Source organism: Bos javanicus, chromosome 5 (assembly GCF_032452875.1).
Source record: "Bos javanicus breed banteng chromosome 5, ARS-OSU_banteng_1.0, whole genome shotgun sequence".
NCBI classification, from domain to species: domain Eukaryota; kingdom Metazoa; phylum Chordata; class Mammalia; order Artiodactyla; family Bovidae; genus Bos; species Bos javanicus.
The window spans coordinates 70571724-70586230 of record NC_083872.1 but is presented as its reverse complement, the minus strand read 5'-3'; the positions used below and the strand labels follow the sequence as shown (position 1 = coordinate 70586230).

The 14507-nt window shown below is 46.1% G+C and overlaps 1 protein-coding gene across 5 annotated transcripts in view; it reads right to left on the bottom strand.

Annotated features, from left to right (window-relative positions):
• Positions 1-6905: 6905 nt before the first annotated feature.
• Positions 6906-14507, bottom strand: part of RFX4 (regulatory factor X4) — a 172485-nt gene continuing 164883 nt past the window's right edge. For 4 of the 5 annotated variants that reach the window (XM_061417197.1, XM_061417196.1, XM_061417195.1 and 1 more), the window contains one exon: positions 6906-8490. In XM_061417197.1, coding sequence (XP_061273181.1) covers positions 8218-8490 — 273 coding nt within the window. In that variant the 3' untranslated portion in view covers positions 6906-8217. Of the gene's footprint in view, positions 9127-14507 lie in introns of all 5 variants that reach the window. The other variant, XM_061417198.1, reaches the window with a different exon arrangement.

Here is a 14507-nt window from a genome sequence, read left to right as displayed (position 1 = left end):
AACAAATTGAATGTAAATATTATGCAAATCAAAGCAAGATAAACATTTATGGGAAGAAGAATAATCAGAGAAGCCTTCTTGGAGAACTATATAGAGAATACTACAAAGAGCTTAGAGGGCTAGCAGATAGGAGGAAATGCCAAGAGAGAAGTTCGAGAGGCCAGAACTAATGAAACACTTATTGAGAAATGAAAACCAACTTAGCTGAATTTGAAAGCCTGCAAGGGAGATTTAGAGGTCAGTTGGTCAAGTAGGATAAGGAAAAATTAAATCTGGGAGACGTCATTATCACTGATGACTCTATATAACCATCCAATCCAGTTTCAGCTTACAACATGTTCCATTCCTGAAAACTACCTCACAATACCATATAACATAAATAGAACTGGGAGACAGGAAAAGGTCTGTTGCTGACTGGTGTCAAACCCTTGTGTGTGTTATTTTAATTTCTCTGGATCTTATTTATAAAATTAGAGTTTAATTAGGTGACTTCAGAGGTTTCTTTTTAAACTCTTAGAAATTTATGATTACTTGATCCAGCCTTTCAGTACCTGTGTGAGATTCCTCTGTAATATTCCTCTGCAGTATTCTAATTGCTAAAATTGAGCCCATGCTGTTAGTCCTTGGCAAATGTACCTGTAGCTGTTTAATACTGATTGACTGTCCACAGTGGGGCTCTCAAATTAAGCACACGAAATGGGCTCTGCCCTTTAGGAGTTTTTATTTATCCAAGAGCTGGAATGTGGGTCAGACCTATTTGCATCTTGCTGGCTTGGACTCCCATCCAAACACCTCTTGGGAAAACCCAGCACTTTGGGTGGCAGTGCTGTAATGTGGCGAAAGAGCTGGACTGGGAATTGGAAAACCTGGTGTTTAGTCCCAATTCACCGCGTGAGTCTCAGAAGCCCATCATTTGTCAAATTCCTTAAAACCATTCTGGCAACCAGTTTTTTGTATCTCAGAGGAAAACTTGAAAGCCAAAAGATTCTACTTGCCTTCTTTGAACATTGATTTTCTCAACTGTGACGAACATGATAATACCTACTTTGCAGGATGTCGTAAGGGTTAAAGGAGATGACTGTCCGAGTGGCCAGCACAGCAGTCCTGGCATGGAGTAGCCACTCAGATGTTAGCTGAACTGGAATGAAAAATGCAACCTCCCTCACAGTGATGCTGGAAGATGTGGGGATAAAGGTCATGTTATTACTATTGGTGAACAAATGCTTGAGTTTTTGTCGTCGTTGATGTTTTTAACAATAGAAAAGTAATTTTAGCATACCTCTTTGATCTTTAAACCTTGAAGTTAATGTTTTTAACACTGACATGCTTTGACAAAAGAGTTTGGGGGATAGTGACTGTCCTTTGTGTGTGTATGTAAATAAGGAGGCTAAAACACTACACACACATGTGCACACACACACTCTATACCAATGTCTTTGTAATTAAGTTTTGAGAGTCACATATCAGAGGAAATACATTCTCACAACCTTTCTTCCCGCCACTTCCTTTTTAACTCTTAATGCAGTAAAGCATTAATTTACTTACCAACATTTGATTAAACTCTTAAGTTTCAACCCTAGGAGGAGGTGGCAGTGGACAAAGGATTATTGTCATTCATCATCACCACTTTTTAGTCTTCCCCTCCAGTTGCCTATGAAGGATTAGCATTTCCCTGAAAGGAGGAGGACAGAATAAATTGCATCTCCGGCCAAAGAACTGCCAGCTCCTTTCAGCTGGGGGCACATACCGGGAGCTTTTCCCATATTAGTCAGCTTTATCTCAACTTTTGGGCACTGCCTACATCTGACTTTCATGGGTTTCAGGGTCAGTCCAAACAGAATTGTAGGGTTGTTGAGGTCAGAGGCCACTGCTGTCAAAGGGTAGTGACCTGAACAGCAAGAGGTAGCCAGCACCCCTCCTCCACCCCCTCCAATGACTTCATTCTAGTGAATGCTTGGCTCATTGCATCTCCCCTGCAGAGCTTTTTTTTTGACCTAGTAATAAAAATCCTCCTGTGCCCTGCTTTTTTTTTTTTTTACATTATTATTGATTTTCTTTTGTTCCTGTTTCTCTGTAGAATGACCAAGTCTTGATTCTTGATAATGTATTGGTTTGTATGTACCCTGGGAAGCAACGGAGGGAAGCTGGTGTCTGCTGTGAACTTACAGTGAGTGGATGCCACCTTGGGTGTGGGAGAAAGAGCTGATGCAGCTTAGAAGCTGCCTTCATTGAACGCACACAAATTTCCCAGAACTTCTGAAACTCTCTTCAACCCCAGCAGGTTGTCTTACCACGGTCAAGGTTGATTTATAAACTGCAAAGCCACTTAGAGAGGAATAGGGGCTGGAGGGCATGGAAACAAAAGTAGGAAGGAGGAAGGAGGCAGGGTGCTGTAGCAGAGAAAACAGTCTGGAATGGAACAGTGCAGTTAGTACATCCTGACTCTGGACACTAAACCGGTCATCGCCTCTGTCTCTCCACCTGTAAACAGAAATGACTACACCACTGACATCTCAAGGAGGTTATAAAAAGTGGGAAAGATGCTTCTGATAGGGCTGGCATGTTGCAGACCCCCCAGGAACAGGAACCTCTAGAGCTGGTTCAGGAATGGACCACGCGTTGCTCAGTGTGAGAAGAAGGAAGTTTGTCTCCTCATTTAAAACTTGGCCTTCTGTTGTAATTACATTTCTGTCCTTAGGAAGACATTTGGCAGGTTCTTGTTTCCACGAGGTGTAGCACAGGCCGGGACGTTTTGGATACTGTCTCTGGTCAGGGCACCGTTTGGTAGTCCTTGGAGAATTCACTCTTAGAAACTTCTCTCAGTGGCTTTCCCATCTATCAGGAGACTGTTATAAATATCAAGGATCAGCACTGCAGCTGTTCTGAAGCTGATTCTCTCACCCCTGCTGTCACGGTCAGACCTTATTATTTTTCGTAATAGTTCTTAAAACAACTGGTTTTAGCTCTGGAGGCATTTATGATGACAAAGGGAGGAATAAAACTGGGGAGCCCTATTTCTCCACCCACCCTCTCTCTTCACCCACACTCCTTTCCTAGCAACAGCTCTTTTCTCAACTCTTGAGCCTACATCTTCCGTCCCACCTACACCAGTAGCAGCAAAATATGGGGGAGAGAGGGCTGGCGGGGCGGGGGGAGTCGAGACGCAGGAGGAGGGATGGAGGAAGAGCTTCAGGGAGGAGGCTGATGAAGCACAAAAGGTTCTGACCTCCTTGGAAGAAGAGGAAACCACAAGGGCTGGCTTAGTTTGGGAGGCTGCCAAGGAACCGAAGCAGAGAAGGTCCAGGTTAGGAGGGCAGGCGGCAGAGTGGTAGGGAGGTGGGCTGGGCTGAAGGACAAACAAAACAGTGCTGTCAGGGAGAGGTTTGTCAGCTGGGGGAAACTATAAACAGTGTGGATGATTGGTGTCTGCCACTCTGGACAGACCGGAACCTTATAAAAAGGAAACTCGGGGTACCTATTCAGGGGAGAGCAGTCCCTGGATCTTAGAACTTCAAGGTGGCAGAGGTCATGTTTCTCAACCTGGGCTGCGTATTAGAATCATCTGGAGAGCTTAAAAGATTTCCCCATCACATTCCAGGTCAGTTATTGACTGTGGGTGAATCCTACACATCCCTATTTTTACAGAGTTAATAGAGTAATGCTAATGGGCAGCTAGAACTCAGAACAGATGACGTCTAATCCTACTTAGAGTAGGAATGCCCCTTCTACATCATCTCTGGTGAAACCAAGATTTAATCTCAGTTTTACCTCACTTCGAAGCCAGTGAGGACATCCCTCTATTTTTCCCTTAAGCTTCTGACAATAATGATGATTTGCATACTTCAGGCCCTTGACCAAGTCTGAACTCTGAGTTTCAGGAGCTCTACAGCTACCCCACCCCCACACTCTTTCCCATGTGATAAAGGGAGTGTTTAGCCCTTTCCTAGGATTTAATTTTTTTCAATCTTTCCATTCTGCCTTTAAGAGGTATGAAAAGCTGGGACAAATAGCCTGTTTGTTTTTGCTCTTTCCTTCTCCAGATTCATGTCATTTTGACTGATGTCACGTTAAAGCAAATAGGACAGATCTGCAGGATGGGGGAGATAGCAGGAGACTACTGCCCCAGTGGAGTCGTGAAAGAGAGAGTGGGATCAGATACAAGGAAGGGGTGTTGCCTGGTGATGGTGGTGCAAGGATATGGGCTCAGCTTGTGGATGTGAACCTCAGGCCATTTCTTTAGCACCAGCTGGTGGAGCCATCGCCTTCTCTCTCGTGGCTGCCTCCCTGAATCACTGCCCAGCTGCCAGTCTGTTCTTTGTTTTCCCTAAGCTGTCCACCCTCCTCACCCAGATCTGCCCACCCTGGTTCATCAGCACACAGACTGTAATTCAGGATGTCATAGTCATAGAGCAGGCCTGCTCAGGGCCCAGAGTGGGGAGGTGACCCCTCCAAGGTCACCTTTCCATGATTTCAGGCCCTCTCTCCAGTGAGGTTGGGTTTATTTGATGATGCACATTTTTGATTGGTCTGTAACCAGGCTGTGGTCTCCGAGGGGCCACAGCTCCCCTTTCTTCCCAGACCTGGGCTATGCTAGAGGCCTGACAAGGGCTCAGCAGGATGGATGCCTGGACTCCACAGGCCTGCGACGTGGGTGAGCCATCCTGGCTGCCGTTCATGACTTCAGCTAGTTTCAAGCTGGCAGAGTCCTTTTCAGAGAGTGTCCTGAAGAGGGGAGGGTCCCTTTATTGCCAAGACTCCTCTGTTCTTCCTCTGACAAGTGGCTGGCCCCACTCCCAGTGGCCGACCTTGCCCATTGCCGTCATGGTGACTGGCTAGGAACTGTCAAGAGGGAGAGAAGGTGCAGCTGAGTCATGAACTCACAGCAGTTGTTACCTTTTCTTACTCATATCCCTCTCTGTTCTGAAGTGGAAGCTTTAGAACAATTGGGGACACAGGCAGTCCACTCATCTCCCAAGAGATGGGTACCTTGTGGTCTGGAGAGAAACGCCCAGGGGCCACTTGCCTCACCTGAAGCTGCCTTCTTCCTGCGGTGCTGATGCCTCTCTCGGTTCCTGGCTGTGCTGTGAACACATTCTTTCCTCTGCAAAGTTCTTGGAGTAATCACTGTATTTTCCGGGATTCAGGCCCTTGTTGGTTGTGACTATTTTTGCCTAAATATCTATGCGTTTAAAGAGCTTGTGGTTATTACTTGTGTACATGGGTGTCGTTTATTTCAATATTATGTACTGCTGCTACCTGGCCAGAGAATTTGGCAACTGCTTAATTTTTTGTGCTTAGTAGGTCAAAAGTCAGACTTGCTACACCGATTCATTTCTGGAGCATGAGCTTTGGATTGTAAAGAGAGCAATAGGTCTGGTTATTCTCAGGCTTATTTTCAGTGACTAAATATGAAATTTCATCCTTCCTCTCCCTTATTTTTCTCATATAAAGCCAACTTATGGACCTTGGCTGAAAGATCAAACTAATTACCATCAGAGAGTGAAATCCAACATCTGCTTTCTTTTGGTAGAGCAACACAGCTAATTTTTTTAAAGGGGGTACTATATAAAATGTATAATTTTAATCCCCAAAGCAGTTTCAGGTGTACGTATGTTATGTAATAGCAAGTAAGAGCCTGGCTTTAAAAATAAACCTTTTAAAATGCAAATCGAGTTGTCGAATTCTCATGCCTTTTAGTTAAAATAGTCAGTACTGCCATTTCTGGAAATCTATGGCTCTGAATTTCTCATAGATCCTAGACTCTTTAACATTTGGGCAAAACATTTAATAATTTTGCCTCACTTTCCAGCCCTAGAATCAAACTGCAATTCTGGGGAAAAAAAATCTGTTGATATTTATTAACTATTTAATAATATTAGTGTCCTGTTTCAGAAGTTTATTAGCATTTAAACCACTGTGCTTAAAATATCTTTACACCTGCTGCTAAGTCACTTCAGTCATGTTCGACTCTGTGCGGCCCCATAGACAGTAGCCCACCAGGCTCTACCGTCCTTGGGATTCTCCGGGCAAGAACACTGGAGTGGGTTGCCATTTCCTTCTCCAGTGCAGGAAAGCAAAAAGTGAAAGGGAAGTCGCTCAGTTGTGTCCGACTCTTCGCGACTCCATGGACTGTAGCCCACCAGGCTACTCCGTCCATGGGATTTTCCAGGCAAGAGTGCTGGAGTGGGGTGCCATTGCCTTCTCTGATCTTTACACCTAGCAGTCATTAAAGCATAATGAAGTGAGTGTCAGGGGACCTCCTAATGATGCTGGCATTGAAGAATAATATCCTTTGTAAGAGCTGAAAGGCTCTGCCCTTTGCTGACACTGCTGCTGCTGCTAAGTCACTTCAGTTGTGTCTGACTCTGTGTGACCCCATAGATGGCAGCCCACCAGGCTCCCCTGTCCCTGGGATTCTCCAGGCAAGAACACTGGAGTGGGTTGCCATTTCCTTCTCCAATGCATGAAAGTGAAAAGTGAAAGTGAAGTCGCTCAGTCGTGTCCAACTCTTAGCGATCCCATGGACTGCAGCCTACCAGGCTCCTCCGTCCATGGGATTTTCCAGGCAAGAGTTCTGGAGTGGGGTGCCATTGCCTTCTCTGTTGCTGACACTAGCCATCAGGAAAACTTCAGGTCAATCCTTGTATGTAGGACTGGTTCTTACAATCAGGTTGTAGGTGCTAAATCATTTTTTAAGGACTGCATGTGTGGCCTATCCACATTTTAATAATGACAAGATCACAAGGAACTTGATAAGCACAACCATAGAAGACCATTTATTTTTGTTTTGCCTACTTACATCCTAGGTATTTAGAATGTCATATATATTACACACACAAAAAAACCCACATATGTGCACACACACATACAGAGGTCATATCAAACACAAAATGAACAAAAAGAAAGCAGGTCACTCCAGTACTTTTATTTGAGTGTGAAACCATTCATATCTTGCACAACTGTACAGATAAAACTATTTCCATTTTAGCTGTAGACATGATTATCACACTGAGTGGTGTGATCAAAGATTTTATTTACAGAACAATTGCTAAAACATCCGATGTCATATTTCCACTTATTTCTTACCCATAGGGTAATAGGTCCACCATAATTTCTTGGTGTTTTTTATAATACAGAAAGAAAACCTATGTTAATCTCTAACAAACCTCACAAATTGCTACAAATCTGACAGAAAAATGCCTATGAAAAAATTTTCCAAAAGTACAATACATTTTTTTTTATTTCCACACATACACAGTATAGTATAGGCTCAAAGGCACAGCTTTGAATTTTTTCTATCAAAGTGTCGGAAATCATTACAGTCTTATGAAGGAACCGTGAAAGTCATCTTCACACTTGGTGCTTGGTAAGTTAAAAGTTTGGTCCGTTCAGGTTCACAAAGTTAATACAGCAGAGCTGAGCGTGATACTCAATGCCATAAGTCCGCATTCTCACAGAACTTTAGAAAACCCTCTTCTGCCTTTTGCTGACACTAGCCATTGTGCAAACTTAAGACAAATACTTGTGTGTAGAAGAACCGGTCCCCTACAAACCTCAGTCTACTTAAGGCATACGGAACAGGCCTCTTCCTTCCCTCCCAACAGTGCTTACGTTCCAAGACCAGGCAGGGACGGTGACAGCATGAGTGTAACAGGGACTCTAGGGTTTATGGACACCTCCATTTAGCCCTGGTGCTCCAGGAAGCAGTGCTGACACCACCAGCAAGTTGGGATGTTTAAGACACTTCTGAGGGCTGTTCATCATACAGTAAGATGACAGCCGGATGGAAAGGTGAATGCTCTTGGTCAGTTATGTGCCCATCCAAGAGTGCCAACCAGATTCTGTCTCTAGTATCCATCCTTCAAGACTAAAGAGTTTTTGTCAACAGGAAAATAAGTGGTTTATTGGGAGTGGTTGCGAAGTCATGGAACAGAGGGAAATGTCACAGGTCGGCCTGCCCGAGATAGTGCTCTGTACAAACAGTCAAGTCTGGCTTGGATACGGGAACCCAATCTCACTGACTCTTAGTGAGCCCCGTTTCAGAACTAAAGTTTATTCATCCGGCACTGAATCCCAGCCTCATGTTCATTAGGAAAGTGGATGCCTAGGAATAGTCCAGGAGTTACGATGTAGAGAGATAAAGTCTTCTGGGGGTAGGTGGGTGATGGGTTTATTATTATTATTATTAATATTAAATATGGATTCCTATGAAAGCAGTCACTTAGCCCATCCTGTGGAGGCTTCTCCGTTGATGTAAGCAAAGCCAGGAAAGTGTTGCATGTGCTCATACTCAGAATTCCTGCGCGTGGTCAGGGGTGTGTACATGTCACTAGAGTTTCCATACCTCGTGGAATGCACAGACGGGCTTGTGTAGCACGTGTTGGCTGTGGGCACCTCTGGCCATCGGGGGGTGACTGGGGTAGGATGCAGTCTGGGAGTACTGCTCATCAGACAAGGTTCCATCCGGGAAGTGGGGCTATTAAAAGGGTACTTGTTGAGGGGAAAGAAATTCCACAAAGTTAGAATTAGCTTGAAGTTGCACGTACACAGTATCAGTCATGTTCACAGTTTACATTAAATTCCTAAGAGACTGTTAATGAAAGTTGGTGGGAAGTCATCAGTGAGATTCTGCAGGACTGACTCTTGGTCTAGGAAGCATCCAGCAGGAGAAGAGCAAAACATTTCATAGCCAGAGCTGGGCTGATATTCATTCAACCAGTCATACAGACTTTGTGCTCTTCATCTGCAATGTTTGGGGAAGTCAAACCCCAAAGAATGAATAACCCCACTGGGAATACAGGAGAGAGAGAGAGAGAGAGTGAGTGCGGGTGTACCTGAGTCACAGTATGTCCAAATAGACATGGATGGATGGATGGATGGGTTTGAACTGTATCATTTTATCATTTATGGAGTTGTGATAGGTCCCACTCCATCAACCCAAGAGAACAATACTGCCAAGAAAAACACAACGACCTCATTAAAAATAGCATTTTGCAATTGAATCCACTTATGAACTGCAGCCTAAAAGCAGGTTTTTGAAGAGGAAGCAAGTCAACAGTGTCGAAGGTTATTATTAGTGCCTATCATTTAGAGAACATCTCTTTTAGGTTCACATTCACTGGAGTCCTAGAAGATAGGATGGTGAGTTATTGGCCTTGGTAAGAACCTGGAAGGAGTCGAGATAAGCCCCTGGGAGTGGAGGAAGGTGCTTTTGTACAGGTCAGGAAAAAAGGTGTTAATAGCTACCAGACAAGGGCAAAAAAACCCATTTCTAGAAAGAATCAGAAATAAGAAGAGTGCCCAAAGAGCTGCTTCGTTTACATTCTTTTCAGTTTCCAAGACAGCTATGCAAACGAGCTGCTTTTTGTAGATGAGAGGGGAGGAAGGGGAGGAGTTCTGGGCTCCCTTTGCTAGAGCTCTGCGTTTACAGGCTGGTCGACACAAAGATTTCCTTGCTGTGCTAAGGGCCACGCCAACATGAACAGGAGCCAGTCAGCCAGGATGGCAAGGGCAGCAAGTAGGGAGAAAGTCTGCCTGTGAATGTGCGAAGTCTTCTGTTCTCCCATCTGTCTTCCCTGACAGTTGGAGAGTGGAGCCCCGAGGGATTAGGTGGGAGGCTGCCTCCTGTGAGGGAGACAGACAGACTGAAGTCTAGACAAGCCAGGAGAAGGGGTTATGACAGCAATGGCTGCTCTCTGTTGTCGAGGGGGCCAAGTGAACTGTTCTCTGCCTTTTGAGTGGGAGCCCGAGGGGCAGTGGGGGAAGGCTGTTAGGCCCAAAGCAAGCGAAGAGAACCAGCTATTCACAGGTCAAGAAGGAGGGCTCCAAGGTCCGGTAGTGAGGGCTTGGTCTTCCACAGGAGAGACAGCTTGCCTTACACAGTCAGAAGAACAGGTAGGAAAAGAGTGAGAAGGGCGGAGGTGGTATCTGGAGCTCAGGGGAGAGGAGGCACCCAGGGCTGTTGCCAAGGAGACCACGGGAGCCTCCGGAGGCTTTCATACTCCCCAAAGCGGCTCTGTGTGTGAGTGTGTGTGTGTGTGGCAGCCCCTCTGAACCCCAAAGAGACCATGATAAGACTGGGTCCTGACCAAGATAATGAGCCCCCAGGTATTAAACAAGTAATAGTAAAGCATATTATTACAAAATGGTCTTTAATTTTTCCCAAAAGTTTGCTCCCCCCTCCCAATAGCCTCTCTAGTAAACTCCTCAGATACATGTCCCCTCCCTAGCACAGAGACCTCCTCTCTGGCCCTCAGGCATGCCAGGCTGGTTCCCATCTCAGAGTATTTTGTCCCACCTGTTCCCTCCACCTGGAGCACGTCTCTCCCACCCCTCCCTCCAAGCCCCTTCCCTGCTTGCCCTTTCATCATTCTTCAAGTCTCAGCTCAAATGTCACCGCCTCAAAGAGACTTTTCTGGACATCTTGTCTCTCCAAGCTAGTGCTCCACCTTCACCTCTCGAGGCAGGATCTTAGCATCCTGCTTGTCAGGTATCTCTTCCCACTGGCTTGTATTCCTAAGCTCCTGGTGGGGCGGTGTCATCTTCCCCACCGTGTTCCCAACATCTGGAATGATGCCTGGTACCTAGCAGGTGCCACATTACTATCTGGCAAATGAACCCTAGGTTGTTACCGCTAGAAATAACCTCAGGGGTCATGTACTCCGACCCCACGTTGCACTGATGAGACAGCTAGGATCCAGCTAGGATGAGGTGCAGAGCCCATGGTGAGCTAGTGGATGAGCTGGCAGGGGAGCCCAGGCCTGGGCTAGCTCTTTCCCCACAACTTCAGTCTGGCCCAAACAAGGCAGGAGCCACCACACAACTGTAGTCCAGAGAATTCAGAGAGGAAGACTCTCCTTTGGAACACAGCGCATTAAACTTGAATCTCTCTGTCACTCTGCCTTTAAGTACCTTCCTCCCCCTGCAGACCACAGGGCCTGGTAACTCCAACCAGGCCTCAGCCTGATGCTCCTGAGAGGCGCCTCGCTTGCCTGGCCTGTGTAGGGACTGTATCACTACGTGGACTCGCAGCCTCCTCCCCACAGAACCCAAGAGAGTGTGGCTTTTGTGCCAAATCAAGGCCCCTCAATGCAGCTGTGCCCAGGGGTTGTGTCACAGGCTCAAAAGAGTAATTGCCTGGAAATGAGACGGGCTCAAAATATCCCCAGTGTGACAATAAAATTCTGTTACCACAGGATCCGGCCTGGAAAATTCTGTCCCGTTAGGTCAGCTAATTGCAAATGAGTCAGTGCCTCGTCTTCCCCTTGGTGAAGAGACCATTGAAAGCTGAGAGGCTGGAGTGCCGGCTGTCCAGCCCGGCCATTAAAGCCACCAGTGAAGTTGCTCTTCCGTCCAGTGGGAGCACCCGCCTCACCTCTCACACTTCACATCTGGGTTCACGGGGCTCCTCCAGATGCTGGGCACAAACCCTGGGGTCCCCGGAGCTCTGTCCAGGATAAAAGCACTTTTTGTTGAAGGCCCTAACTGGAAGTTACCCTTTTCTAGGTCAGATCAAGGACTGTTGCTACTGATGTGAAAATGGAGGTGAGTCCCCAGTCCCCACCCTGTGGGAGGTACGTGAGGGGTGTCTGTGGGCATGTGTGGGTGTGTGTGTGCACAAGTGGGCAAAGATTCCCTCAAGGGACCAGGGTGTGAGTCCATCTCTGCTGAGACTGACCCTGAGCCTCTTTGGAACCATATTAGGAAGTTCTATTTTGAGAAGTGACTTCTCACACCAAGTGCTGACTTTCCTGCACGTGGAGAGAGAAGAATGAGCCCTTTATCCCTGACCTTCACCAAACGGGCCTCTACTGGAGAACGGGTGAAAGGTGGCCCCCTGTTTTCCCATGAAAGGCGGCTCTTACTGCCCAAAGTCCTGCCAACAGGCGTCCCCCACCCAGGACACAGCTCCCCCAAATCTGTGCCAGACGGTCCACATCTGCAGAGCTTTTTGGGTCAAGATTAACTGAGTTAGTACATGTGAAATACTTAGAGCTTCCACACAGTGTGTCCGTGCGTGCTAAGTCACTTCAGTCGTGTCCGACTCTTTGCGACCCCATGGACTGTAGCCCGCTAGACTCCTCTGTCCATGGGATTCTCCAGGCAAGAATACTGGAGTGGGTTGCCATGCCCTCCTCCAGGGGATCTTCCCTACCCAGGGATCGAGCCCATATTGCATGTCACCTGCATTGGCAGGTGCGTTCTTCACCACTAGCGCCACCTGAGAAGCCCCAGAGCTTCCACACAATAAGTTTTCAAAACATAGTTGCAATTATGAATATTATTCTTCCTCGAGTCATAGGTTCGTGGTCCACTAATGATAGGAAGAGCCCTAAGTGATTGACTATCTGATTCCACCTCTCATTTTACAGTTGAGGGAACTGAGGTCAAGAGAGGGATAAATGATCTTGCGGTCACACAAAACTTACTGCCAGAGTAAGGATCCATTCATCCCGTTATTCACTGACCCTTGTATACTGAGGTCCATCCAAGAGCCAGGTCTGTTTTGGGTCCTGGGAATATAATGGTCAGAAGGGGAAGGACCTAGACCCCTTCGCCTTCACAGGGCTAGTATAGTGAGGGAGATAGATATTAATTCTACAATTACAAAAAATAATAATAACTGTGGTTACAAAGAATAATCATAGTAATATACACAGATAGTGTTAACTATGAGCCAGCCCCTGTCCTAACCTTTATCACTCAACCCTTGCAACAACCCTATGAAATAAGTACTAGAATTATCCCCATTTTTCAGATGAGGAGATTGAGGCACCAAGTTAATCAGAGGCCGAGCTGAGATTTGAACTCAGGAAGCCTGGCTCTACAGTCAGAGAAAATCTGTTTTTTCTCTTTTCACTCACCTTTGGCCCAGGATGCTACCCCAAAGTGGAGCATGCTAAGCAAACTTTGTAGCAATCACTGTGCCTCTGAGATCAAGGCACTGGAGACACTGTGAGAGCTGTGTGACCAGCTGGTAAGACTGGGTCTTGGCCATACAGCTGAGAAATGAGCAACAACTTTCTGGTTCACTATAAGTGACTTTCTAGCCAGTTTGCTTATGGTTGGTCTAACGGCTTTTGAGCTCAAGAGCCCAGTTCACATTCACGGCTGCTGACAGGTAGAGGTTCCACGTTTGTTTTCTTTCTGGTTGGGCGTGAGGATGGGGCGCCTGGGAAGGGGCTGCTGATACTGTTCCTTGTTCACTTACTTTGATGTGGGACAAGTGCAGCATAGAAGGGTGTTTTTCTGGAATAATTCAGACCTTTCCCTGTGCAGCCTCATCCATCTGGACTTGCTAATTGAGGAATTATGAGCATTCAAGCAGGAGTGTGGAAGTTTACCTCTGTAGTACTCATGAAGAAAACATGTCTTGTACAAATGAATAGTAGAAACAAGGGCACACGGTACCATAGTTCAAAAAACAAATGACTTCACATTATTTTGAGTATATAAATGCTGGGGTGTCTGCAATAACTGGACTTCACAAAGATGTTGTATTAGTTCTTTAAGACTAACATAGTAGGCATTTATTTGCAGAAAATAGTGTCTTGTGTTAATGACCAATTGCATTCTTTAACCATATTTTATCATTATGATTTTTCTTCACTTCAGACTAATCTTTTCCCCACTGAGTCTGCTATAATGAAGTGTGATATTTGGTATTCAGGATTGGAATGGCTTGACCTCTGCTCTGGGAAGCTAAAACTAATTAGCCCTACAGTAGATTTTCCTTTGTGGTCAACCTTAAACCACAGAACCAGGAAAGGGAAGAAATACAGTATCTTGGTGTGTGTTTTTTCTCTTTGGGAACCTGAAGCTTATTGAAAATAGCTGCAGTAACCTCTTGAATTTCCCTCCTGCCCTCCAAAACACACACCCTGTAGTGTTCAGTGCCACGGGCTTGGGGTTGAGATTTGGAGAATTTGCCTTTGAATCTGCTTGGTCACTTACTGGATGCATGACCTGGGGCAGATTACCTTCTCAGGTTTTCCTCATCTTTAAAAAGTGGGGAAAATGCCTTCTTTGGGAGGTTGCTCTGAGATTTGAGTGAGCCTATGTATTTCAAAGTGCCTCAACAGTACATCAATGTGAGTGGAAAAAAAAAAAGGAGGGATTTAGAAAGTACTAGATAGTACCTTCCCCAGGAGAAACCCTGACCTCATCCATCAACCTGGGCAGAGATGTGGTGTAACTAAACGTCTTCCCACCCCACTTTACAAGTGGAGACGGAGGCATTAACCATAAACTGCAGGGTGTGAGTATGTGGTGGGGGTCAGAGGTTGTGAAAGGACCGAAGAGTCACAGAGCATGGTGGTGAAGGGGCTGCAGGACCCTGTGGCCTCCCACACCCAGTCTGGGTTCAGCAGCTCCTCTATGGGCGTTCGTTTAGTCCCCAGCTCTCCAATTAGGATGAGTGATTAGATGATGGTGCTCCAGCTGGGGACCATTGTGGTTTCCACAGTGGATGCTATGGCCTGTCTTGGACCACTGGGGGCTGCGTGGGC